Here is a 27,918-nt window from a genome sequence, read left to right on the forward strand (position 1 = left end):
TCAGGATATAAAAGTACGGTATATTTATTACAAACAATAACAAAATAATTAACCATGATTAGATATGAAAACAAGAAAAATTATTTGGGCAGCAAACTCTTACTACTTTTAAAATGGTATGGCATCACCTAGAAATAGTAAAGTTTTAAAATCATGTGTAGTTTATATATTAATGTGCATAAAAGTTATTTATTGTAACTGTCTTCAGTAGAAATTATAGATTATATAATCATATAAAGTAAATATAAAAATAAGTAAAATACTCTCTTCAATTTTCCTAACAACATATTATGGTTTAAAAATGCTTCAAAGAAAAGGCAAAATCCTTTAAAAGCACTATAAATTTTAGGAAGACAAGTTGTAATTCACTTGAAACAAATTTCATTGTATATTGTTAATATAGTCAGAAGCAAAAACATACAATAAGGCATGTTTTCTTTTATAGAATACTACAAAATTGAAGTTTTCTAATTAAACTCATAATATCTAAATGCCATCCACAGCTAAATTTTGCCTAATATGTTTGAAACACTAAGTAAAAAGACAAACTTTTTAAAATCTTTACTATATTATCACAAATCACTGTAGAACTTGTATTACAATGTTAAATGAGATTATTTAAAATATGGATTGTACATTCTTCTAATTTTCATTGAAACAGATTTAATCTTGACAGGTGAGTTGCTTTTGGTCCATGTGCCCCACTGAATTCCAGTTGCAAGCAATTTTCCAGGGAAGTGATGAATGCCATTTAGATTTGCTAGACCGCACTGGTTAAACCACCAGCCGGTCTTGTTATGGAGGTGACTGCAGCTCTTCACAGACTGACCATTGACCAGGCATGCAGGGCGACACCCATCATTATCAACATCTGATGTACTAAAAGGCATTGCATTTTGATTATCTTCTTTTTTGAGGCCTCGGAATGCATCACCTGGGAAAAAAAATTAATGATTGAATTTAAAGGAAATTTCTATTATTTTAATTAATCATTACCAGCATATCAGGCAAGAGCATCACATCTGGAAATAAGGTTTAAATGATTTTTCTACTGTTTATCATGTTAAAATTCTCCTACTCGAAGATTCAATATGCTGCAATCTGGTGATGAGTTCCTCAACATGACAGGCATCTTTAAATGGATATTTGATATACAAGTCACAGTCCAAAATGGAAGTTTTGCTGTGTAGACAAAACCAGATATTTAGGCCAAAAATTATAGCATACAGAGCTGTCATAATTTGGACAGACCAATGTGATAATTGATAATTTAGGAAAAGAAAATAATTTACACGGGGTAGGTTTTCATACCACTACCACTGACGTCACTTTAGCTAGAGAAACTTTTACCTTTAAGAAATTTAGATTTACAATTTAAAAAGTTGGGGGGGGTTTCTGGGATTTTTTTCTGTATCTTATACAGAATACCAAATGCCCTCAAGAAAAATTCAGGTGTACTTTTGAGGTGTACCTTTTCTTCACGGCTCTTCACATGATTTATGGACCAACTGAATAGTAGTTAAGACAAAACCATTTTTAAATTTTTAAAGGGCTTCTACTAAACATTGTTTTACTTTGTTTTTTTTTTTTTTGTTTTTGAGACAGAGTTTTCCTCTTGTCCCCCAGTCTCTGGAGTGCAATTGCATGATCTCGGCTCACTACAACCTTCACCTCCCAGGTTCAAGCGATTCTCCTGCCTCAGCCTACAGTATAGCTGGGATTACAGGCACAAGCCACCACACTCAGCTAATTTTTTGTGTTTTTAGTAGAGACAGGGTTTCACCATGTTGGCCAGGTTGGTCTTGAACTCCTGTCCTCAAGTGATCCACCTGCCTCGGCCTCCCAAAGTGCTAGGATTATAGGTGCGAGCCATCGCTTCTGGCCTGAACATTGTATGTATGGCATCCCTCGTATTTACAATATCCCTGCAATGATTAAGTATCCTGTCCAAGATGACCCAGTTAACTCAGTGGCAGGAGCAGGAGTCATATTTTGTTTCATAAAATTCCATGAAGTTAAAGATTCTAAGTAAACCCATAATACCTACATTTCACCTGTATGTAAACTTTGGTTAATGTTTGAAACACTAATTAAAAAAGAAGTCATATAAAATCTGTGGAGAAACCAAGCTCTATGTTTGTTTCATTATTTCTGAATGCTTGGCATCTCTTGAGATAAATCTATTGAAAGAGCCTGAAGAACTTCATTAGCAGTGGTGGTGATTCTGCTGATTATTAAAGTCTCTGACTCTGCACTTCATGGGAAACAAAACACACACATTGCAGGTATTTTCAGAGACTATATAATCTCCAACACCCACACAGTGTAGTATCTTTCCAAATCCAGTGAGAGACAACACCCATGGAGCATTGCCTAAACAATGTGATCATTCCACGGATACTCTCCCTAGATAAAGTCTGACCACCAGAAGGATCATACAGCACATAAGCTCAATAGATTTTATTCAATTCATTTAAAAAATATATGCATAGGTATATTTCCTTAAAAATAGCCTATTAAAATATACCCATCATGTTTTCTGCAAGAATGTGGTTGGAGAACATAACACTTTTGTTTTCTGTAAGAATCCAGAGCAATTTATCTCAAGTCTTATAATCAGGAATAGTTGTGATTCTCATGGAACAAGTGTACTGCTCAAATATTCAAATTCATATTTCTGTTTTTGCTCCAAGCTCAAAACCAAATTTGTGACCTGCCTCTACCACACACCTGATTACATTTAACCCACTGGTTGTATCTGTATTTCTATCATTACATTCTTCTGACACCTTTTTCTTTTATTCTTCTGATTCCATTATGTGATCGACAGTTGAAAGTTACTTAACAACCTTGTTGGGAAAATGTAGAGTACCATATGGCAAAGTTTGAGAGTTTTGTAAGGAAAATACTTTTGTCATTATCAATGTTATCCTTTAATTAGATCCTAGTCATCTTTCAGAGAACCCCCACATAAACTTTTCCTAATATAATATATTCCATCTTTAGATAGTTCTTTACACTTTTAGAGAGGAAGCATTGAAAATCATACATTGTAACTTTTTAAATTTTTCCCTATAGATCATGATTTGAATGTCAGACTTTCACCTAACATCCCAAGTGTAAACCCCTCAGGTATCATAGATTCCAACCATGTCAGACAACTCTCTGTGTCCTATAATTTTCCTCCCTCTATCCCTTAACTCAAACTGCTCTGCTTGTCAGCCTTCATTTGCCAAAAGCCTATCCATTCTTCCAAGACTAGATCAGTGGTTCTCAACGGCAAGTACGCCAACATATCCATCTGGCTTAAAATAACTGAATCAGATTCTACAGGAATATGTACTTTTAAAAAGCTTCCCAAGTTGAATCTAACATTAAAAGCTCGTTGAAAATTGCTTTTCCATGAATATTTTTTGGGTGCAATCAACTGGAATAATTCTCACCCTCTTTCTGACCCCAAAAGTCCTATCAGTATTCTGTATTTCCAGGGTTACTTATCTTCTCCTTTATATTGGGATCAGTTAAAGAGCTGGGGACATACATCATTCATTTTTTGATTTCTAACACTAAATATACATAATGAACAAGCACCACAAACAGCAACAAGGGAGTTGAATTTAGTACTTTTTAATTCAAATGCCTTTAAATTGTCAGCATTAAAATGCAAGTTTAACATCAAGTATTTTGAAGTTCTAACAAATTAAATTTATTTGGAAATGAGCAGATGCATCAAAGTATAATGAAAAGAACACTAAACTAGTTGTTCTGTCAGCCTGGATTCTTGCCTTGGCTCAGGTGACATGATCTGGGAATCTTGGGCAAGTCACTTTATCACTCAGGTTTTTTCACCTGTAAAGTGAGAAGACTAGAGATCGTCTTTAACAGTCTGTCACTTCTAAATGTCAGCCTCTCTGAACACGAAAATGAAAATACCTTCACAGCCTCCTCCACAGGCCCTCTATCCAAAGAATTAACTGAAATTACATAAGGCAAATTGTTTTAGAGACTATAAAGCACTTCAGAAGCATGAGGTGGTACAATGATCATAAGGTGGTACAATGATCATAACCAAGTTTCAAAACTCAAGACTTGGCCAGCTTTCTTTACTCCTAATCTATTCTGTTATCAGTTAGGTGTAAGACAAATGAATTATTTCTATCTTCGCTTAATAATGAGTCAGTTATAATTTAGATTTGGATAATTTTAGGAATAAAAAAAAACTTACCAGCATTTCCTGAATACCGTCCTAAGTGCATTTTAAAAAATCTTGTTTCATCCTCTAGCCAAAAATTATCATATGATGCATAAGCAAGTGTGTCATCTTCAGATTCCAAAGACACATACAGCATAAAACTGGTATTTTTCTGATTTACTATATAAAAAATCTTTTTTAGTCCTAGCCAAAATTCTCCTGTAAAAAAAAAATGCTTTGTTTTAATATATTTTAATACAAATTAGAATAATGCTTTATTCTTGAATGTTTGGTCTTGTTTAGCATTTCAAAAATTCTGAGATGGCTCACATAAGTAATTACAGGCACTGGATGGCCTAGCTCAAATTACCAGTGCTTACCTACTTTATAAAACAAACAAAATTCCTACTTCTACTTCACCAGGCTTGAGAAAATCAGACCCTTTTTCAATTTTATCTCCCAAATTAAGTAAAATTTGGGGAGAGGAAATAATAATGATCTCCCCAAATTTTATCTCCCAAAATTAAATTAGTCTTCATTTAAAGACTAAAATAGAAAGTCAACTTTTACCTTAAAGCATTTCAACATAAAACCAATTGAAATATTATGGCAGGTAACAAAATGTTATTAACCAGTAAATGTAGAAGGTTTAACCTCCAAATCAGCAGCTCCTAAAGAAACATGTCCTAAAAACGCTCAGTTGAAATTATGTTTTGCTGCCTTGTAATATTTTCTTAACAGACACTTCTTGGTTACAATGCAGCTGGTTAATTTCCTATGCCTTGAACATCATGTAATAACATTGGAATATCTCTGGGTTTGGGATCAATATTTCCAAGAGGATTACAGATTCAGGATGAAATATAAACTCCCCAACTCAGACTGCATATTTCTGGCATACATATCCTAGCCAATGGCTTTCTACCTCTCCTACCCACGTGGCATAGCCCAAATGTGGATACCTCTACTCTGAGATATATGCCTCTACTTGAATCATAAAATTATTAAAGAAAATAAGGGCCCAGTCAAAACAAACTTCAGAGCTGGAGGATTATGTGACAGCATTCAAACTCTTAAAATTATAGCTAAGATATTAAGTCTTTCTTCAGAGCTCACAGGCACGGACATTTTAGCAACACACTTACAATTGAAAAGTAAGGAGAGAAATTGGACCCAATAAGATGGCTCCATAGGGGTCCATTGAGTCTCACACAGTGTATAACACTTCAGTTTAATTGCCCCTGCCATCTTTTCCCAGTAGCCCACCCTCAAATTTAAGACTTAAAAATGCATTTTCTGTAATCTCAAGTTAATTAATTAATTAATTTTTGTTTCTTTTTTTTTTTTTGAGAGAGAGTCTCACTCTGTCACCCAGGCTAGGGTGCAGTCGTGCGATCTGGGCTCACTGCAACTTCCGCCGCCCCCCCCCCGGCCCCCCCCCCCCCCATTCAAGAGATTCTCATGCCTCAGCCTCCCAAGTAGCTGGGATTACAGAGGCGTGCACCACCACCCCCAGTTAATTCTTGTATTTATTTTTTATTATACTTAAGTTCTGGGATACATGTGCAGAATGTGCAGTTTTGTTACACAGATATACATGTGCTATGGTGATTTGCTGCACCCCTGAACTCATTATCTACATTAGGTATTTCTCATAATGCTCTCTCTCCTCTAGCCCCCACCCCCCAACAGGCCCCGGTGTGTGATGTTCCCCTCCCTGTGTCCACGTGTTCTCATTGTTCAACTCCCACTTATAAGTGAGAACATGTGGTGTTTGGTTTTCTGTTCCTGTGTTAGTTTGCTGAGAATGATGGTTTCCAGCTTCATCCATGTCCCTGCAAAGGACATGAATTCATTCTTTTTATGGCTGCATAGTATTCCATGGTGTATATGTGCCACATTTTCCTTATCCATTTTATCATTGGAGGGCATTTGGGTTGGTGCCAAGCCTTTGCTGTTGTGAATAGTGCTGCAATACACATACGTGCGCATGTGTCTTTATAGTAGATTTATAATTCTTTGGGTATATACCCGGTAATGGGATTGCTAGGTCAAATGGTATTTCTAGTTCTAGATCCTTGAGGAATCCCCACACTGTCTTCAACAATGGTTGAACTAATTTACACTCCCATCAACAGTGTAAAAGTGTTCCTATTTCTCCACATCCTCTCCAGCATCTGTTGTTTCCTGACTTTTTACTTATCACCATTCTAACTGGCATGAGATGGTATCTGATTGTGGTTTTGATTTGCATTTCTCTAATGACCAGTGATGATGAGCTTTTTTTCGTATGTGGTTGGCCGTTTAAATGTTGTCTTTTGAAAAGTGTCTGTTAATATCCTTTGCCCACTTTTTGATGGGGTTGTTTGTTTTTTCCTTGTAAATTTTTTAAAGTTATTTGTAGATTCTAGATATTAGCCCTTTGCCAGAAACTTAGATTGCAAAAATTTTCTCCAATTCTGTAGGTTGCCTATTCACTTTGATGATAATTTCTTTTGCTGTCCAGGAGCTCTTTAGTTTAATTAGATCCCATTTGTCAATTTTGGCTTTTGTTGAAATTGCTTTTGGTGTTTCAGTCATGAAGTCTTTGCCCATGCCTATGTCCTGAATGGTATTGCCTTGGTTTTCTTCTAGGGTTTTTATGATTTTAGGTCTTACATTTAAATCTTTAATCCATCTTGAATTAATTGTTGCATAAGGTAAAAGGAAGGGGTCCAGTTTCAGTTTTCTGCATACGGCTAGCCAGTTTTCCCAGTACCATTTATTAAATAGGGAATCCTTTCCCCATTGCTTGTTTTTGTAAGTTTTGTCAAAGATCAGATGGTTGTAGATTTCTGGTGTTATTTCTGAGGCCTCTGTTCTATTCCATTGGTCTATATATCTGTTTTGGTTCCAGTACCAAGCTGCTTTGGTTACTGTAGCCTTGTAGTATAGTTTGAAGTCAGGTAGCATGATGTCTCCAGCTTTGTTCTTTTTGCTTAGGATTGTCTTGGTTATACAGGCTCCTTTTTGGTTCCATATGAAATTTAAAGTCGTTTTTTCTAACTATGTGAAGAAAGTCAGTGGTAACTTGATGGGAATAGCATCGAATCTATAAATCACTTTGGGCAGGCCAGGTACAGTGGCTCACGTCTGTAATCCCAGCACTTTGGGAAGCTGAGGTGGGTGGATCACCTGAGGTCAGAAGTTCAAGACCACCCTGATCAACATGGTGAAATCCCGTCTCTATTAAATATACAAAAATTAGCCAGGTGTGGTGGCAGGCACCTGTAATCCCAGCTACTCGGGAGGCTGAGGCAGGAGAATCTCTTGAATCCGGGAGGCAGAGGTTGCAGTGAGCTGAGATCACACCATTGCGCTCCATCCTGGACAACAAGAGTGAAACTTCGTCTCAAAAAAAAATTACTTTGGGCAGTATGGCCATTTTCATGATATTTATTCTTCCTATCCATGAGCATGGCATGTTTTTCCATTTGTTTGTGTCCTCTCTTATTTCCTCGAGCAGTGGTTTGTAGTTCTTGAAGAGGTCCTTCACATCCCTTGTAAGTTGGATTCCTAGATATTGTATTCTCTTTGTAGCAATTGTGAATGGGAGTTCACTTATGATTTGGCTCTCTGTTTGTCTATTATTGGTGTATAGGAATGCTTGTGATTTTTGCAGATTGATGTTGTATCCTGAGACTTTGCTGAAGTTACTTATCAGTTTAAGGAGCTTTGGGACTGAGACGATGGGGTTTTCAAAATATACAATCATGTCATCTGCAAACAGAGACAATTTGACTTCCTCTTTTCCTAATTGAATATCCTTTATTTCTTTCTCCTGCCTGATTGCCCTGGCCAGAACTTCCAATATTATGTTGAATAGGAGTGGTGAGAGGGCATCCTTGTCTTATGCTGGTTTTCAAAGGGAATGCTTCCAGCTTTTGCCCATTCAATATGATACTGGCTATGGGTTTGTCACAAATAGCTCTTATTCTGAGACACATTCTATCAATACCTATTTTATTGAGAGTTTTTAAAATGAAGGGGTGTTGAATTTTATCAAAGGGCTTTTCTGCATTTATTGAGATAATCATGTGGTTTTTGTCATTGATTCTGTTTATATGGTGGATTGTGTTTATTGATTTGCATGTGTTGAACCAGCCTTGCATCCCAGGGATGAAGCCCACTTGATCATGGTGGATAAGCTTTTTCATGTGCTGCTGGATTCAGTTTGCCAGTATTTTATTTAGGATTTTTGCATCGATGTTCATCAGGGATATTGGCCTGAAATTTTCTTTTTTTGTTGTGTCTCTGCCAGGTTTTGGTATCAGGATGATGCTGACCTCATAAAAACAGTTAGGGAGGATTCCCTCTTTTACTATTGCTTGGAATAGTTTCAGAAAGAATGGCACCAGCTCTTATTTGTACCTCTGATAAAATTTGGCTGTGAATCCGTCTTTTGTATTTTTATAGAGACATGGTTTTAACATGTTGGCCAGCCTGGTTTCGAACTCCTGGCCTCAAGCAATTCACCTGTCTCGGCCTCCCAAAGTGCTGGGGCTACAGGCATGAGCCACCAGGCCCAGCCCCAAATTTGTTTTCAAAATACACCAGTACAAAGCAGTCTCAGTTTACATGCACTATACCTGCCTGAAGACCTGGTCAGTCAAAACTCATATTCTTTCCCCATAGAAATAAACTTGAAGTAAGGAAGATGGCAATTCAAAGCCTGTATATGGATCTATAACTACCTAATTCAAGAAGAAGTATCAATGGAAAAATCAGAAGTAATGCTGAGAAAATGCAAGTATATTCACTATACTCCATAGCCTGGCAGTTACCTGGGTATAAGCCAAATGGCTTCTAAAATCACTGGCATTTTTAGCACTAGGACTAACACCATTACTTACCAAATCCTTGGATGACATTATTATGAGAGATTAAAGATTTAAAATTATAAAAACAGTAACTGTTAAAATAGCATAAAAATTAGCAAACTCACTGGCAGAAGTTCCAACTAATGTAAAATTCTGCAAAGTTCAGAAATATTGGTGTTTCTGTTTATCAGCAAAAGTGATGCTGCCATGTGGCGATAATGTAAACAGATTTTTACATTCACCTGGGGTTATAATTTTCAAATTTTGAACATAAAGATGTTTACTGACATTTTAATAATATGATCAGTTTAAATAATTTGAATTTGCACAGACACCTCAATTCGCCATTTTACTGGCTTGTATCGATACTACACACATCTCAAGAATTTTAAGATCTAGGACAATGCTGCCATTCAGTTTTTCATTCTGCAAACAGTTGGTGAGCACCTGCCAGAATTCTGCTGGGTACACAGTAGATACTTAATACATATCCAATCTAGAATTTTCACTCAAATCACATTTCACCAGATATCTACAAATAAAAATTTCCAGCTCTCACCTGAAGATCTACTTATTTTAAATAATCTGGCATATGAAAAGAGGGTGATTTAAGTCGTATTTTGATATTTGCAAGCATTTGCTATTTTTACTGAAGATCTGACCAACAGAGATTCTATAGATATAATACCAAAAAGAGTAAAAAATGTAGAGTAGAAATACAAAAAATTAACCTAAAAGGTCTCCAAATCCATCCAGATAATCACACCACAACCTTTGGAAATCAATTATCCCATCAATCCTTTTCTGTATCACAGTCCATCCACCTCCTCTGTAATCCATGTCACACATTACCTAAAACAAGCACAGGGAAGCACAAAATAATACACTATTATTTTCATTATTTGATAATATAACACTCATGCTTCATCCTTAGGCTTAGAAAAAGAGACGATACTGCCACTGAGTTTTCAATGCAATCATACGCCATTAATTCATTCAGATTTTTTTATATCTCTAGAAATAATGCTGTTTATTACAAACCTGTAATTAACCTAAATAATGCTGTTTATTATAAAACAAATTTGTAATTAACTTAATCACAGTCCCTATAACAATCATTTTTAAAAATACGTATTTGCAGCATTTTTTTCTTTCTTCCTTTTTTTTTTTTTTTTTTTTTTTGATACGGAGTCTCCCTCTGTCACCCAGGCTGGAGAGGAGTGGCGCGATCCGGCTTACTGCAAGCTCCGCCTCCCGGGTTCACGCAATTCTCCGCCTCAGCCTCCTAAGTAGCTGGGACTACAGGCGCCCGCCAGCACGCCGGGCTAATTTTTTGTATTTTTTAGTAGAAACGGGGCTTCAACTGTGTTAGCTGGGATGGTCTCGATCTCCTGACCTCGTGATCCGCCGGCCTCGGCCTCCCAGAGTGCTGAGATTACAGGCGTGAGCCACCGCGTCTGGCCGTATTTGCAGCAGCATTTTAAGGTTATGCTGTTATTACTCAACTTTACAAATATTCTTCAGTTTGTATAACAATATTGCTCTGATGTGGCAGAGCAATGTATTTCTCTATAAACTTTTGAATTAAAACACTGGTGTGTGTGTGTGTGTGTGTGTGTGTGTGTGTGTGTGTGTGTGTGTGTGTGTGAAATGTGTTCACGTGCTTGTCTTTGCTCTTTTCTCCCACAAGCCTGGAAGGCCTGTGTTCAGACTGGCATTTTCAGAGAAAGGCATGATGTGTGCCCACTCAGCAGGTGCTCATAGACACATCTGTTGATGCTGTGTAAAAGCTCCTAAAAGGACCTCTGTAGGGGACGCATAGAAGCAATATAGGGAAGAAATCAGAGCGAAATTCTCCCTCAGAAACTTCCCGCATAGAGACAGAGAAAAGGCAGTGTGGAGGAAGTTAAGGAACCAGCACTTTCCCACAAAAGAGGTGATTATGCATCCCACTCTTCACAAAATTAGAAGCCTTCCTTTTCCACGTCTGTTCAGATCTAGTTTTGAATCTGTAGGTGAAGTAACTTAGGTAATTTTAAAATTATTTCCTACCTAATTTCCAATTTTTTGACATCTTGTCAATAGATTTCAAATAAAATAATGGTAGTAACTCTAAGAAGAGAAACTAGTAGTACCTACTTAGAAAAAAAGTGACTTTATTATCCAATAAAGGTTATCAATAAGGTATAAGTATCATAAACTGTCTTCTGCACAAAGAAGTGCCCAGGAAAAAATATATATAATATATATAATTGTATGTGTGTGCGTGTGTGTGTGTATATATATATATTCCATCAATATGCATAGTCTCTGGTAGAAATTTCTACTAGATATCCTTGCAGAGAACTACTAAGAATAGACATAAGAGTAATTTATCAATTTCAGAATGAATCAGCTTTTCAATCTGCCTTGCACTCCACTGAAAGGTTTTTTAATTATTAATTTCTCATACAATCATATAAAATCATCTATCATCAAAAGAAATTATAAGCATATACAGGAAGAGAAGTCAAAAGTATTTTTAGTAAACTCCAAGGCAAAGCACACCATTATTTTCCAATATACACAGGCTAATTCAAGCAAGCAAGTATTATATTGCATAGTTCTGCCTGCTATAGTTCTGCCTATTATGAGGATAATATAAGCTTTTGCATCAAATGGATTTACTTTAAAGAGTATAACCATGGAAACTCAAATAGAAAAGTGAAAGACAGACTCTAGCTCTTTTATTAATTCATGTTTTGGGCATTAGAATTCTAAAAAACCAAAATTTTGAAACTAGAACTTTACCTAATTTATTTAAATTTTTTCAAGGAAAAATTAAATATTAAAACAATTTAAATTTTAACATAAATTAAATTGGTTGGATGTTTACTTAGCCCACGTAATATGGGAAAACTTTACCTCAAATGGGTAGCTAGATCCTTCTGGGTGAATTATGTATAAACCGCTCGGTGTTTTGGTGACAGAACCAATGGTATCCTTAATATCAGTGCAATCTAAACCTAGAAAAGCAAAATTATTTAATTGGGATATTTTCAAGTGTACATTTAAGGCAATCATTTTACTGTAGAGAGTTGATAGTGCTATTATTATCATAATTTTCATTAATAATATTATTTTAACTCCCGCAAAATGAAAAACGGTCACAATTTTAGAAATAAGAAGAAAATATAAGGGATTAAAGAATTTATGCTGCAAGAAGCCTTCACTTATAATATCACTGTTAGTGATTAGTTTCCTATACTGTTTAAAAGTTTCATTTGGGATCAACACTTATTAAACATATTTTATAATTACACATTCTCTTTCCCAATAAATAATGCCCTTTCAGAAATTTAAGTTTATCTTAGAGGACGTAATGTTTAAAGGAAGTCTACATGAACAGGGAGGAGAAAACTGAAAGGAATAAGCAAATTAACCACTATAGACACATCTTTCAGTATTCTATTCCCACCTTCAGAGACTGATGTGTTTGGGACCACTAATACCAACAGCCAAAGGAAGAAAGGGGAAAACACTTTCTTAACCAAGAAATTATGCCTGACGTTAGAGCCTACTCTGTTTACAACAGTTAGAATTATAGCCCCCCATAATCACCTTGTCCAGAGCACTCATCTCTAAGGGATTGTAAACATGTGTATGTAGATATGGATATTACATTTTCTGGAAGATACTCTACTCTGTAGCATCTTTTATAAACTAAACAAATTCAACCCTTAGAGTGTCCATTATCCAAATGCCCGTCTTAACATCCTAGTTCTACCCCTATCACTTTACTTCATTGTGTTATCCTAACCATTTACGTAGTAAGGTATTACATAAAGCCCTTACCATAGTGCCCAGCACATCCAAATAATGAAGAAAATGCCATCTACAAAAACGTTAGCTATAAAAAGTCATTTGCTTTCCCCTTCGTCTCTAGGAGACATAGATTTGTTGTTGCCTGTGTCCTTAATTGTTAAGAGATATTCTTATAATGACTCTGTGCTCAGAGACGTGATAGAAGTTCACGCTGAAGGACTGATCTGGGTTGGAGTATCTGTTTTATCATTACCTTTCAAATTAATGTGAACAGATTATTTCGATTTTTCTGGGCTGGATATTTCTTATCTGATGATGATGATCATAGCAAGCCCTTATATTGCTCTCCCTATGATTCCGGCAATTTTTTTTCCTTGTGATAAACATTTGATTCGGGCAATATTTTAAGAGACTTTCCTGTATTTATTCATTTAATCCTCACATCAACTGTAAGAGGTAGGTACTATCAGTTTACTGACAAGAAAACATATCAAGAGAGCAGCAGGTCAGAAATTTGAAACCAAGGATTCTGACATCAGAGTCCATGCTCCTGACTACCACACCATACGTGCTTTGGGGCAGTTATGAGATATAATAAAATAATTTTAATAACAAAATAACGTGAGAAAGTGCCTCTCTTCCTACCTACCACATAGAAGATTTTCAGGCACTGTTTATTCTCTTCTTTTTCGAAGAAGAACATAAAGATCATGTTCTAGGCACTCAATAATATTTATTTGTTTAAACATTTGGAGATAAATTAATATTTATAAGATTTGTAGGGTATTTTTCTTAGAAGTCCAAGCCTTTAGGAATTAATATGCTGTATTTTACTAGCTTTCAGTTTATTCTTGTCTTACATTTCTTTTTCCTTTCAAATTTTATGCCCCAATTTTAAACATTTCAAACATGTCAGAAACATTTTTTACAGGTGGGAGGAACTTTGAAACTTTCTTTTCTTCTATCTGAAGATGAATTATTAATAAGATATAAACCAGGAGCCCAGAACAATGCTACAGAAAACAATGTTATTTTCAACAGCTTCAGGATACCTTTATACAGCCATGGCTTTCACATGGTTGAAAAAGTATCCCATTTTAAGAAAGTACCACATTGTCTGTGGTGAAATTTGCTTAATGGCAGGTATTAGCACTCCAGTCTGTTAGAGAACAGTGAGCTGTAGTTTTTAAACAAAACTTTCAAATGGATTGACCTGTCCAGGAAAATTTTAAGCAATAAAAGACAAACATGTAAAGGCTGAAATACCAAAGTTCTCACCATGTGACTGAACTGGTCTGTGAGGAAAAGGATCCAGTTGTTTTCTAAAAACTTCTGTAGTCAAAAGGAGAACTCTATTCATGAGCTCGTTAACCTAAACACATGCATACACATTTAAGTAAATTTATATTTGAAGAAATTGCCATCTTTAAGCCTCTCATAAACCCAGCTCTGAAATACATAACGGTGTCCATTTCTCTAGATTGAGTTCCTACTGCTTTAACAAAGAATAAAGACCAAGCTAAATTGAATTTCGTAGTATCTACCTCCTTAACATCGATTTTATCTGCCCCTATTTCTGCATTTGGCTGCTCTTGCACATCTGTCTTTCATACCTTGTCCAAACCATTGCTGTAGTTTCATACCTCCTCCCTTGGCTCTTCCTCAAGTCATTGGCCACACAAGTTGATCAGATTGTGGCATTTCCTTGCTTAAACACTACAGTGGCTCGTTGGTGTGGTAAAATTTCGTTCTTGCCTATTCCTATAGTCAGTTTTCCTTAAATACTCAGCCTCACCAGCCACTCCACCCTGCATCAACTCCAAGAAGTTTCCCCAGAATGGAATGTCTCCTTCGCCTTACCCAACCTGTATGATTTTTAAAACATTTCTTCATCCTTTATGACTGTTCACAGACTTTCTCCTCTGGGAAACTTTTTTGTATCTGAGACTTCTCTTTTGTGCCGTTCTAACAACCACATTTTTGTCAACACATTTTAATGCTCCATTAGACTGTATACCCCTTGAATAGTTCAATTGTTTTACTGCTTTTTGTTTGCCTAAAGTTTACTATGGTGCCTTTAACATAGTAGTCGCTAAATAGATGTCTGAACATGAAAGCATTTTTAAAAAAGATTATACCTCCAGCTAATTATACATCAACGTGCACATGCAATAAAAACAATGCTAAAACATCTGTACCTGATTAGACAAATAATCCAAGGAAGCTTGTTGCTCATCCATCATATTCCTTAGTAGTTTTTTGGTACCTCTTGTGTAGGAAACAATAGAATTTTGCAAATTTCCTTAACCATAATTAAAAAGTGGCTGTTAAGTATTATATTGTTATAGAAAGCAATCACAGTGAAAAATAGTGAATTTTACCTGATTTTGGATGTGTATGTTAACGCAATACTATCTCAATTTATCTTAATACTCAGAATTACATATTTTAGTTGGTATGTATTTTGTTTAACTCAGGATTAACCCCAGAAATGATTGTGTCAATACTTATTAATGAAACTATGCTTCCTACTAATATAGATTATCCAGAATAATTAATCTGTTATCATTAAGAGACAGTGTTCTGATTATAAATTCTCACTTTACAAGATGAGATATATAAAGGCAGGAGATAGATGAGTCATCAATTCTTACTGTATAAGAAAGTTAATGGCAACAGTTTTATACCAGGCAAGTTAATTTTTAAAAGTACATCTTGGTTTTAATTTTTCTACTAATACTATATTTATGTAATTAAATTGCTAGCACATACATATACATACACATAATAAATCTTAGTCAAAGGTTTTGGTTATTTGGTTTCTGACTAAACATTTACCATGCATTTTCCTTTTAAAAATGTTTTTATCTTAGGAGAAAATTTCTTAGAGTGAAGTTGCGGTAACAGTACAAATAACTTTTTTCCTAACGCCTTTGAGACCATGTTGCCATGATGTACCATCATGCCATTTCAGTGTGTATTTCTTACACCAAAGATATTTCTAATAACACAGCCATCAAAAGTAGGAAATAAACATTGACTACCTATATTTCTCAGACCCTATGTGAGTTTTACCCAAGATAGCAATAATGATGCCCCCTATAACAAAAGGGCCCACACATTATTACGTATGTTATTCTTTAAAAATTTATTTTCTAAGTTTCTTTCCACCAGCAGTAGGATTGCATTAATAAATCTTGATATTTTTAATTCTACCTCACTCAGCTTCCTCTCTCTTTTTTATTTTCAGTCTCTCACTTTCTATTAGCTTTTTCCTGAATTTAGCCATCTGTCTTAATAGGCCTAAAGCTGCATTCATTGGTTTGAGAAGCCTGAGACCCTTTTGTTTTTTTTTTTTTTTTTTTTTTTTTTTTTTTTTTTTTTTTGAGACGGAGTCTCGCTCTGTCGCCCAGGCTGGAGTGCAGTGGCCGGATCTCAGCTCACTGCAAGCTCCGCCTCCCGGGTTCACGCCATTCTCCTGCCTCAGCCTCCCGAGTAGCTGGGACTACAGGCGCCCGCCAGGTCGCCCGGCTAGTTTTTTGTATTTTTAGTAGAGACGGGGTTTCACCATGTTAGCCAGGATGGTCTCGATCTCCTGACCTCGTGATCCGCCCGTCTCGGCCTCCCAAAGTGCTGGGATTACAGGCTTGAGCCACCGCGCCCGGCCGCCTGAGACCCTTTTGTTACACACAGAATTAGCTACATAGAAAAAGGATCCATTCATTTACCAAATATTTATTAAGCACCTATCATGGGCCAAACAATAAAGCTTCTGGCCTAGGATGATCACAATGTGTAGAAAATGACCCAGACAAAAGCTAAAGTATACTTTTCAATGTCTAGCCTAAAAATAATGAATCATATACCCTTATTATTGTGTTTATTTTTAATACTTACTACACATGAAATGTTTTTCTTCTCGTGTAATTTTAGTTTTAACATCACATAATTCCTCACAGTCTTCCTTACAAACAGTATCATTACTTTTACTTTCATCTTTTGCATTAGATACATCTTCTACAATGTTAACTACTGAAGAGTCCTTTATATTAAAAATAGAAATAAGAAAAAATACATTAAACATGTTATATGACATAATACATAATAAATAAGACTATAGGGAAAAGCTTAGATTTCAGGAAAGACAAGGCTGATCATTAGAGAAAAATATAAGCTACTTAATTCAAACTTCCACAAATAAACCTGATGAGTAAATAAAATCTAATGGACCAATTTCTTAATATCCTAGGTAGCCACTCACAGGACAATATTTGAAATATGAAAGTTTGTGGAACAGCTTTTTTTAAGCAACGTGATATTTTATTACCTATCAGATATTTCATTGAAAAGTTGTGGGCTAGTTTTTAATCTAGGCCTGAAATGTCTTTAACATTTTTTCATAAGATATTTGTTGAGTCAATCTTCAGTTTATAGCTTCCTCAGTTTAAAAACAGTAACATTAAAGCAATTTTTCAACATTTCTAAATAAATGTTTTAATTGTTCCATAAATTATATTTGGTAGTTATGATTAATCTTTTCAAAATTCTAATCATGCTTTCCTAGCTAATATAATATTGCTAAAATTCTTACCGTAGAATGATGTACACAGTTACCTTGTACAGCTTCTCCACAAATAAAAATACATACATTTACGAATAAGAGTGAAGCTTGGAATGGAGACATCATATTTTTCTTGGATAGATGAAAACACTTCTTCAAATATCAGTCAGCTCTCTGTGGAAAGAACTACAGAGCATAGAGTCTTCAGTTAAAAACCTCTGGAAAGCGTACAACAAAAACAGAAGCCAATACTTACTAGTTTCCATGCCCTGGTTTGAAACAACACCCTTCATACGAAAAACAAAGTAGCCTCTAGAGATCCTGACATTTTAAGTTGTATAATTCCTTTTTTATCACTTCATGTCTGTATTATATATCCAAGTTTTTGCAATATAGGCAACAAATAGATAAGTAAATAAATAAATGACAGATGTAGATAAATAAAGCATGAATTTATAAATTCATCTAATTTTTGTGAATCAGCCTTTTCTTGCCTTGGAAAAAAATGCATTTGATAAGCTATACAGCAATAATTGCAAACTGCTTGCAAAAAAATAGGAAGTAGAAATGACTGATGGAGTGGTAAAAATATTACCTTGGAACTATTTCTATAAAATGCTAAGTAGAAATTTGATCAAGGTGGACATCCAGAGCAGATAATTCAGACTTAAAATATACTTTTAAAATGCCAAATTTCAAGGCTGGGCACGGTGGCTCACGCCTGTAATCCCAGCACTTCGGAAGGCCAAGGCAGGTGGATCATCTGAGGTCAGGAGTTCAAGACCAGCATGACCAACATGGCGAAACTCCATCTCTACTAAAAAATACAAAAATTAGCCGGACGTTGTGGTGGACGCCTGTAATCCTAGCTACTCGGGAGGCTGAGGCAGGGAGAATCACTTGAACCTGGGAGGCGGAGGTTGCAGTGAGCCGAGATCACACCACTGCACTCCAGCCTGGGCGAAAGAGCGAGACTCCGTCTCAGAAAAAAAAAAAAAAAAGCCAAATTTCAAGACTGTAATTAATCTGTAATTAGTTGTAATCTAATTACAACTATTTTGTCAAAACTGTAAAAATTCTGAACATCAGAGAAATAATGTTATTGAAAATGACCACTCTTTGAAGGTTGATAGATCAATGTCTTCAAATTTTCTCTTTCAATGTCTCCTTCCCTTCATTCTACACACATGCCTAAGTCTTCATTATTCTAAAATTAAGAGGCAAAGCAAAACTTTCCTGCATCTTGCTTCTGGTTCGAGATATTATTTTCTCCATCTCTTTTCCTGAACTGAGAACTGCCATAGTTTTTATGGTACTAGTACAATGACTGATACACAAGAGGCACTCAAATATTTTCTTTTTTTTTTTTTTTTTTTTTTTTTTTTTTTTTTTTTTTTTTTGAGACGGAGTCTCGCTCTGTCGCCCGGGCTGGAGTGCAGTGGCCGGATCTCAGGTCACTGCAAGCTCCGCCTCCCGGGTTTACGCCATTCTCCTGCCTCAGCCTCCCAAGTAGCTGGGACTACAGGCGCCCGCCACCTCGCCCGGCTAGTTTTTTGTATTTTTTAGTAGAGACGGGGTTTCACCATGTTAGCCAGGATGGTCTCGATCTCCTGACTTCGTGATCCGCCCGTCTCGGCCTCCCAAAGTGCTGGGATTACAGGCTTGAGCCACCGCGCCCGGCCTCAAATATTTTCTTAATGAAGAAACAGCTTAAAATAATTATCTGTTCTCTGACTTTCGTTCCTCACCACCTACTATTTAAACCCAAACAATCTTATCTCTTATCTGTGGCAATCACTTTCTCAGAGTTTCTCCAGTGAGATAGTATGAAATGGTTGAGAGTGCCGGCTCCAAGACGAGATTGCCTAATTTAAAGACTAGTTTCAACACTCCCTTACCCTGGAATCTTGAACAAAGTTACTAATATTGCTACAGCTCAATTACCTCCTTTGTATTATGGAAACTGTTGTATGGATTAAAAGATTAATATATGTGACATTGAGGACAATATTGATGACTTTTATAATTTATATTAATAGACAAATACACATATTGTAATCTTAAATTTCAAGTTGAAGTCTTACAAAATTGAAGTGAAAATGGCAGAACTTCAGCAGAAGTTGGCAGAACTTTAAATCAGCCAGATGTTAAAATTCTTTGTTCTTTCACATCTTGCCCAGAGACCAATTCAGGAAATTCTTATTTGAACAAGAAAATACTTCAGCAGAAGATGGAAAAAATATATATATAGCCTCAGCCAAGACAAAAGTGAAAGCACAAAAAATTGTCCATCACAGCTGCCACATGGTTATAATACTTGTTAAATTAAATAAGCAGGAGGCCATTGCCTGAGGCTGTCTCTGTACTTTGAGCTCCTCTGTAGCAAACTGCAGCCTGACTTAGGAGTACATTTTTTGTAACAAATAGCGAAGTTTCAGCCAATCATAGGCAGCCAACTAATCAGAGTATACCCAAATAAGATAAACATCTAGCTGTAGTCAATCACATGATTCCTCTACTTTGTTTCTGTGTCCTATAAATAAAAGCTTGCTGCTCAAGCTGCTGGGTGGAGCTCTCTGAACTTCTTGTTCTGGGTGCTGCCCAATTCATAAATCATTCTTTGCTCAAATAAATTCTGTTTAATTTCTGTTCTAAAGATATTAAAAATAATATTCAGGCTGGGTGCGGTGGCTCACGCCTGTAATCCCAGCACTTTGCGAGGCCGAGGCAGGCGGATTACCTGAGGTCGGGAGTTTGAAACCAGCCTGACCAACATGGAGAAACACCATCTCTACTAAAAATACAAAGTTAGCTGGGTGTGGTGGCGCATGCCTGTAATCCCAGCTACTCGGGAGCCTGAGGCAAGAGAATCGCTTGAACCCGGGAGGTAGAGGTTGTGCTAAGCCAATATCGTGCCATTGCACTCCAGCCTGGGCAACAAGAGCAAAACTCCATCTCAAAAAAAGAAAAAATATATATATATATGTATATATATATGTGTGTGTGTGTGTGTGTATTCAAATTCAAATTAAATAAGTTATGTGAATATGCTTTATAACCATAAAGTGGTTATTATTAGTTTCCTTTGTAAATAAAACATCAACAATTTATGAGACCACATTAATGAAATTGCAAGTCTAATAGACATCTCACATTTAACATGTTTGAAGCCTAACTCATATTCCTTATTCCACCCCTACCTATTCTTTCTCATCTTAGTAATGGCAATACACTTTATTCAATTGTTTGAGCCAAAAATCTGAGAGTCACATTTGACTTTTTTCCTCTCACTTACTGCAGCCATCCACCAATACATCTTATTGGCTCAAGGTTCAAACTGTAAACATTTCTTGCCACCTCCACTGCTACCATCCTAGTGCAAGTCTGCCATCTCTGACAATCTTTTAACTGTCCTCCTTGTTTCTGGTCTTATCTCCTATACTCTGGTTTTCCCCACAACAGCTAGAGGGTCTCTTTAAAGGTTAAACAAAATTGTGTTACTCTTCTAGTCAAAACTCTCCAATGGATTTCCCTCCATTGAAAGTTGGATTTTATATTAAATCCTTGCATACCACACAAGTCACCATTAATCTGGGCCATGTACCTCTCCAATCTCATCTGTTAGCACACTTCACTTATGATATGGTTTGGATCCACGTCCCTGCCCAAATCTTGCTCTGTCACCCAGGCTGGAATGCAATTGCACAGTCTCAGCTCACTGCAACCTCTGCCTCTCAGGTTTAAGTGATTCTCCTTCCTCAACCTCCCAAGTAGCAGGGATTATAGGCCCCCGCCACCATGCCCAGTTAATTTCTGTGTTTTTAGTAGAGATGGAGTTTCACCATGTTGGCCTGGCTGGTCTCAAACTCCTGACCTCAAGTGATCCAACCACCTTGGCCTCCCGAAGTGCTGGGATTACAGACCCAAATTTTATGTCGAACTGTAATCCCCAATGTTGGAGGTAGGGCCTGATGGAAGGTGATTGGATAATGGGGGCAGATTTCCCCACTGATGCTGTTCTCACGATAGTGAGTGATTTCTCGTGAGATCCGGTCATTTTCAAAGTGTGTGGCACCTCCCCTCTCTCTTTCAGTCCTGCTCTTGCCATGTAAGATGCCTGCTCCCACTTTTCCATCTACCATGAGTAAAAAGCTCACTAAAGCCTCCCCATAAGCGGATGCTGCCATGCTTTCTGTACAGCCTGTAGAATCATGAGCCAATTAAACCTCTTTCTTTATAAATTACTGAATCTCAGGTATTTCTTTATAGCAGTGCAAGAGCTGCCTAATACACCCTACCTCACTCTGTTCCAGCCACAGTGGTCTTGTGCTGTTCTTTGAGCACAACAGTATGATTCTGTCCTCACAGTCTTTTGTACTCACAGACCGCTGTGTCCTTATTCTTCATCCAGATATTTGAATGGCAACCGCTTTCCTTCATTCAGACCTCTGTCCTAATTTCCCTTCCTTTGGGGCCTTTCCTGAGCACTCCCTCACAGATAGAACTGACATTGGTCTCTATCCCCCTCCACTATCCCACTTTCCATGTAGCACTTTTCACTACCCTAATATGTTCTAGTGGGAAGAAAAATAAATATAAGCTTCATGAACATAAGGACTTTGAAGTTTTATTCACTGTATCCCTCGCATCTAGAAAGTGCTTGGCACATAGTAGGTGCTCAATATGTATTTCCTTAACAAAAGAAGGAATTGTTTTATGGTTTTAAAGTGTGAAAGAATATAACATTATATTTAATTCAGATGCCCCTTCTGATAAAAATACAGAGGTTTTAGGGTAATATTCTTCTTTACTGCTTGAATCACAATTGCCTTTCCTGTCAAGAAATGAAGTTTATAAAATCCTCAAATTTTTTATTATCCAAATATCTAATCCTAAAGCCTTTTCCATAAATAACACTGACAAAAAGTCATGACAAAATCAAGAATCATGATGTTCAGAGCCCCTTGGGCCCTGCCTTTCTATAAGAATCTAGGATTCTACAACTAAAATAGAATGTGGAAAACCCACTTAACATTTTGAAGAAATAAAGAAAGAATTTAAAGGTCAAAAAAAAAAAAACCCTATGATTAAAAAAAAAAAAAAAAAAAAAAAAAACTGGCAGCAGGGCGTGTTGGCTCACGCCTGTAATCCCAGCACTTTGGAAGGCCAAGGCGGGTGGATCACCTGAGGTCAGGAGTTTGAGACCAGCCTGGCCAACCTGGTGAAACCCCATCTCTACTAAAAGTATGAAAATTAGCTGGGCATGGTGGCGGGCGCCTGTAATCCCAACTACTCAGGAGGCTGAGGCAGGAGAATCACTTGAACCCGAGAGGCGGAGGTTGCAGTGAGCTGAGATCGCACCACTGTACTCCAACCTGGGCGACAGAGTGAGACTCTGTCTCAAAAAAGAAAAGAAAAGAAAACTAGCAACATTGTTTGAAAATTATTTTCTTCTTGGCCGGGCGCGGTGGCTCAAGCCTGTAATCCCAGCACTTTAGGAGGCCGAGGCGGGCGGATCACAAGGTCAGGAGATCGAGACCATCCTGGCTAACACGGTGAAACCCCGTCTCTACTAAAAAATACAAAAAAAACTAGCCAGGCGAGGTGGCGGCGCCTGTAGTCCCAGCTACTCGGGAGGCTGAGGCAGGAGAATGGCGTAAACCCGGGAGGCGGAGCTTGCAGTGAGCTGAGATCTGGCCAGTGCACTCCAGCTTGGGTGACAGAGCGAGACTCCGTCTCAAAAAAAAAAAGAAAAAAGAAAATTATTTTCTTCTTGATCATTACCATAAAACAATATTTGAATGAAGAATAATTATATAAGTCTAAACTGAAATAAAATCATAAGCCCCCACTGACCAAATAGACCCCCTCTTGGCCAAGGGGACCCTGGGAAAACCTTAAAACATTTTTTGATTTCATGTTTGCTAAATACACATGCATCAGAACTACCTTCATAAATAATCATAACTCCTCCTGTATCCTATAAATTATGTATGTTTAGCCAACTTTTTCAGCATAAATCTCCTGTCTCAACCTCCCCTACTTCAAAGTACCTGCCTCTCTAGGCTTCAGCTAGAAGCACACTTTGCAGCTTGTGGGATGGCCCTCCTTCCAGGCTATAACTCTTTCCTCTCCTTTCCAGATTCATAAATCACGTGTTTTTTTAAGTTAACATAAGAAAGGATTTGTAGGCAATTGAAAAAACAAATTATGCTTCTTAGTGCTTATTGCAAGCCACAAAGCAGTGAGATGCCTAGGAGTTACGAGATTGCAAACTAATAATATAGCAAAAGCTGGACTTTTGGAATGCTAACCATGCCTAAATACTCCAAATAGCAACCCTAATATACTCATATTCATCTGTACTTTGCACTGCCCTACTTTGCTCAGATCAGCCAAGGGGAGACAAACTTGTGATGATAGCAGTGGGAATAGAATCAAGGCCATTGCCTGCGGCCAGGCCAATTAAAAACTTGCCAAGATAGCCAAGTGTCCAATTGTATCCATTTAGCTTTTCGTGTCAGAATTGTATATTTTATCCTGCTGGTATGCTCCTGAAGGAGACTTCCTGTGTTTTGTGTCTTAAATCTAAACTGGATTTGTTGTGGCACTTTAAAATCTGTCCCCAGTGTACATTCCAATTTCAGTCATTACAACCAAGTTTGCAAAGATTGTTTTAAATAATTTCAACTGGAAAAGTTTATTATTTGAACTCTTAAAATGAACAAATTAATTCACAAAGGCAGAGACATTTGAATGGTGGGTGGATAATCTTTATTTGGTCTGTACATTTGGCTTCCAATCTGGGAATTTTTCCAAGAAAACACTGACTGAAATACAGTCAGAATTTATATGTGCATTTACATTAGGCTCCAACAATAAGATTGAGCCTTTTTCAAAATTTTCACTTGCATAGCCAATAAACTAGTGGCTCAAAAATCCATTTAATTTTCCATGCTTCCCAAAACCATGTCAATGCAATGATCTCTTTTGGCATATCATCCCAAGAGATTGCTAGTTTTGCTGTGATGGTCCATTTCCAGAATCTGGCAGCAAGGCAAGAACCATTAGAAGGCTTTGAAATGTAGACCTTATAAGTAGGGCAAAGGCAAGGAAGACGACTGCAGAGGGAATGCCAGAAGTATTACCGAGTGGATGAAAGAATGCAGGGAAGGAAAATTTGCACTTCACAAAGACATTTTAAAAAGACGGTGTTTGGGGATAGTGATGCCACAGAAAGACTCACAACTCAAAATCTCATAACAGGATTCAGTAGTTTAACAAATTCAACTCCAAATTGTCCCCCAGACAATCACTGCAGAATCCTCCCGGTGGCAATTGCCTGTATCTGAGGATTTTACATCTGTCTTTCGTCACTGTCAGTACTGCCACAAAAACACTCTCCTAAAAAGGGAGGTAGAACTGCATCAGGCTCTAAAACACCACCCAGCTCACCCCTCGCTCAGCAACGCGGGTCGCTAGGGATGCCTGGGTTGCCATCAGCCGCTCGAAGCGGGCGGGGCTGCCGGAGCCTGCGATTGGCTGCTTCGTGCATATCGTCCCGCCCCGCCCTGTAGCTCCTCCCAGGTTTCCGTTGTCAAGGACGCGGCGTCGGTTGTTGTCAAGATGGCGGCTGCGGGGTTGCTGCAGCTTCCTCTGCTATTGCCTTGCGAGGTCGCCGCTGCCTCAGCTGCCATCTCCACTAAAGGCACAAGTGCCGCTGCGCGGGAGCTAGGGCTGTCGCGGCCGACCCTTCGGCGCCCGTGACGCGGGGCCTGAGAGACGGAGTATAGGGAGGGGCCGAGCAGGAGCAGGAGGAAGCCAGAGCTGCCATGAGGGAGGCGCTGGGGGCGAGCAGAGAGGCGGCGCTGAAGTGAAGGATGCTGGCGGGGAGGCCCGGAGCCCGGAGCGCGGTCGGGGAACTGGGCACTGAATCATCGGACAACCTCGACAGAGCCCCCCTCGACCCTCGGGAGAGCGGCAGGCATCACCGACCTGGCGCTTACCTGTATCCTTCCCATTCTGTGGCTGCCAGGGTAGCGATGTTGAAAGTGGGGCCCATCTGTTTTCCAATTAGATTCCCATTACCTTTGACGCAGGGTGATCAAAAGTAGCAAGTCATCTTAGTGCAGATATTTGCTTTAGCAACTGTCGTGGCTCACCTTAGACCTGAAATTATACCATTTTATCTAATTCTGTGGCTGCTTCCGCCACATCACCCTGTTATCCTACTCCCATTCTTCAACTTTGTAACATTTTTGTGAATTTTAAAACACATCAACTGCGTATTCTGTGGGGATTATTTTTTACTTTCTAGAATTATGCCATTATGTTCTTCACTTATATATTAACTACTTCCTGATTTATCATACTACTTGGAGAGAGAAATTACACAAATAAGTAAAATGTTTTGCTATCCTGAAGAGTACGTTTTAACAGTTATCCTAACACAGCCCTAAATCCATTTACCAGAGCTGCTTAAGGCTACACAGTTTGGTAAGTTGTTTTGTTTTCCATCTCTGCCAGTCTGTTGTCAGAGCGACAGAAGAGAGGAAATGAGAAACAGGGGACCTGGACGCTTCACGATCTGGGTTATCTCTGACTTTTCTCCAAGAGTTGGTTAAGCCGACCTTTGATGTTGCTGTTGGTTGCATTGTAGAAAATGGAAAAATGAGAAGTATTTTGTTATCAAAATCTGTAAATCACGTTTATTCCTTTAGAGACTGTTGTGATGATTAGGATTTAACCTTTGTGTTCCCAAAGGACTTGGTTGACAGTGATGGTGTTGTGTAATCATCTTCATTCTTGTCAGAGATGAGTGTCTTCTCTTTGCAAGTTAACCCTGTTTTCTTATCCTCCTTGTCTCCAACTTCTAGGATGTTCTTTGTACTCTGTTACAATTTTAGCAGCAAGTCAACAATGTGTATTGAGTGCCTGCTCTTTGGCTGACTCTGTTCTAGGTTCTAGGGATACAAATCTAGTGAGGAAGACAAATGTGTGTAGAGCTTCACTAAAAATAAAACATCTCTCCTCCGATCATGCTTTCTCCAACCTTCCATCCCTTCAGTCTTTTCTTTCTTTGGGCAAGTTCTCAAAATGGTAGCTTGTAACAGCAGCTTCTAGTTCCTCTCATCTATTCATTATTAACCCCATTCAGTTTGGCTTCTGCCCTTGCTACTCCCCAAAATTGCCCTCTTAAAGATGTACTCTGAAATGAACACAATCATTTTCTGTATGGATTTAATTCTAGCCTCTTGACATTATATGTTCTTGGACACAACTGCTATTACACTGACCCTGATTTATCTCTAAATCAGAAAATAGGGAAGTATTGTAAATGGCTCATTGAGAGTGTTGTTCTATTATTTTCATTAATAAAATGGTTGTAGGCCTCAGTTTTTAAAATTTATGTGGTATAAATTTTGATACAAATGCCAAAGAAAATATTCATAAATAGAATCCAGCAATAGTTTGAATGAAATGACCAAATAGACTCTATTGCAGAATTAGAATGACATTTCCTATAAATACAACACTAAAAAATATCCTTAAAGGCTAAATATATAGTTAAAATTAGGCAAGTTATAAATGAACATTTTAATAGATGACCAATAGACTTTGATAAAATCCAACAACGTGTGTGTGTGGGTGGGGGAGGCTGGTTTATATATTTTTTTGCTAGTTTGTGCATATATATATGTTTAGATAATATATATTTAAATTGGAACAGAGGAATTATTTTTGAACATAAGATTATAACACTAAATCAAGAATATTATGTTTACTAGTTGGAAAAACACTAAAGCACCTTTTATATAAGTTTAATTAGAATGTTCTTTGTGTCTGTGTTTTCCATTGGATACCTAGTACAGAGTAGGTGCTCAAATTTACATGACTAAATGAAAAAAAGGAAAGAAAACAAATGAAAGGACCACAGTCTTAAAATAAGCAAGTACGTGGTAACATTTACATTTCGATTTCAAATATGAACATGATACTGAGAGGCCATCTGGCTTTCTGTTGAAGACATTTTCTCACTGGAGTCAGAATTTTCTGACTCTAAAGGTTATAAAACAACAAAACCTTATAAAGTTTATTTAATTAAAATTAGCTAAAGTTCTATCATTTCAATCTCTTTTGAGAGTTCAAATAGAAATAGAATAAAGATTTTTTTTAAAAGGAAGGTCTCTCATGTCCCCTTATACCTGCCTTTTTTTCCTCAGAAATATCTCTAGACTTCAACCCTCCCATTTGATCCTAGCACCCATCTTGCCTCTCCTTTCCTCTCCCGTTTATACCCTATTCTTAACTATTTGAACTTTCTCTCACCAACATCTTTGGCTATTTGTACCACAATCATTCTGCCTCAGTCACTCAGTAACTACTAAAGTCCTGCTCTTTACTCCTTCATGCAAATAATAAAAATGCTGTCAAAGAAAAAATCACAAAACAATACAGATTGTACCACTAAAGATTGATGGTTTCCAGCTTCACCTAAACAG

At 37.4% G+C, this 27,918-nt stretch overlaps 2 protein-coding genes across 3 annotated transcripts in view; one reads left to right on the forward strand and one right to left on the reverse strand.

Annotated features, from left to right (window-relative positions):
* On the reverse strand, positions 1 to 26,550 carry ANGPTL5 (angiopoietin like 5). The gene is made up of 9 exons (XM_010363505.2): positions 26,047 to 26,550; positions 17,447 to 17,634; positions 16,753 to 16,897; positions 15,054 to 15,157; positions 14,134 to 14,227; positions 11,956 to 12,056; positions 9,783 to 9,903; positions 4,226 to 4,411; positions 1 to 934 (listed from the first exon to the last, which is right to left on the reverse strand). The coding sequence occupies exons 2-9, from the start codon at positions 17,540 to 17,542 to the stop codon at positions 615 to 617; spliced, it is 1,167 nt and encodes a 388-aa protein (XP_010361807.1). The 5' UTR covers positions 17,543 to 17,634; positions 26,047 to 26,550; the 3' UTR covers positions 1 to 614.
* CEP126 (centrosomal protein 126) overlaps positions 25,022 to 27,918 on the forward strand; it is an 80,486-nt gene continuing 77,589 nt past the window's right edge. For both annotated transcript variants that reach the window (XM_010363504.2, XM_030919024.1), the window contains exon 1: positions 25,022 to 25,424. In XM_010363504.2, the coding sequence (XP_010361806.1) occupies positions 25,297 to 25,424 (128 nt within the window). In that variant the 5' untranslated portion in view covers positions 25,022 to 25,296. The remainder of the gene's footprint in view (positions 25,425 to 27,918) is intronic.

This window comes from Rhinopithecus roxellana, chromosome 15, assembly GCF_007565055.1.
Source record: "Rhinopithecus roxellana isolate Shanxi Qingling chromosome 15, ASM756505v1, whole genome shotgun sequence".
Classification (NCBI taxonomy): domain Eukaryota; kingdom Metazoa; phylum Chordata; class Mammalia; order Primates; family Cercopithecidae; genus Rhinopithecus; species Rhinopithecus roxellana.

Excerpts from the sequence above, each read along its gene's own strand:
- ANGPTL5 (XM_010363505.2), bottom strand. The coding sequence starts at position 17,542 with ATGATGTCTCCATTCCAAGCTTCACTCTTATTCGTAAATGTATGTATT. Across the intron at positions 14,228-15,053 it reads TGGATTATTTGTCTAATCAG|GTTAACGAGCTCATGAATAG; the intron begins GTACAGATGTTT and ends GCATGTGTTTAG. Across the intron at positions 4,412-9,782 it reads TGGATTTGGAGACCTTTTAG|GAGAATTTTGGCTAGGACTA; the intron begins GTTAATTTTTTG and ends TTTTTTTTACAG.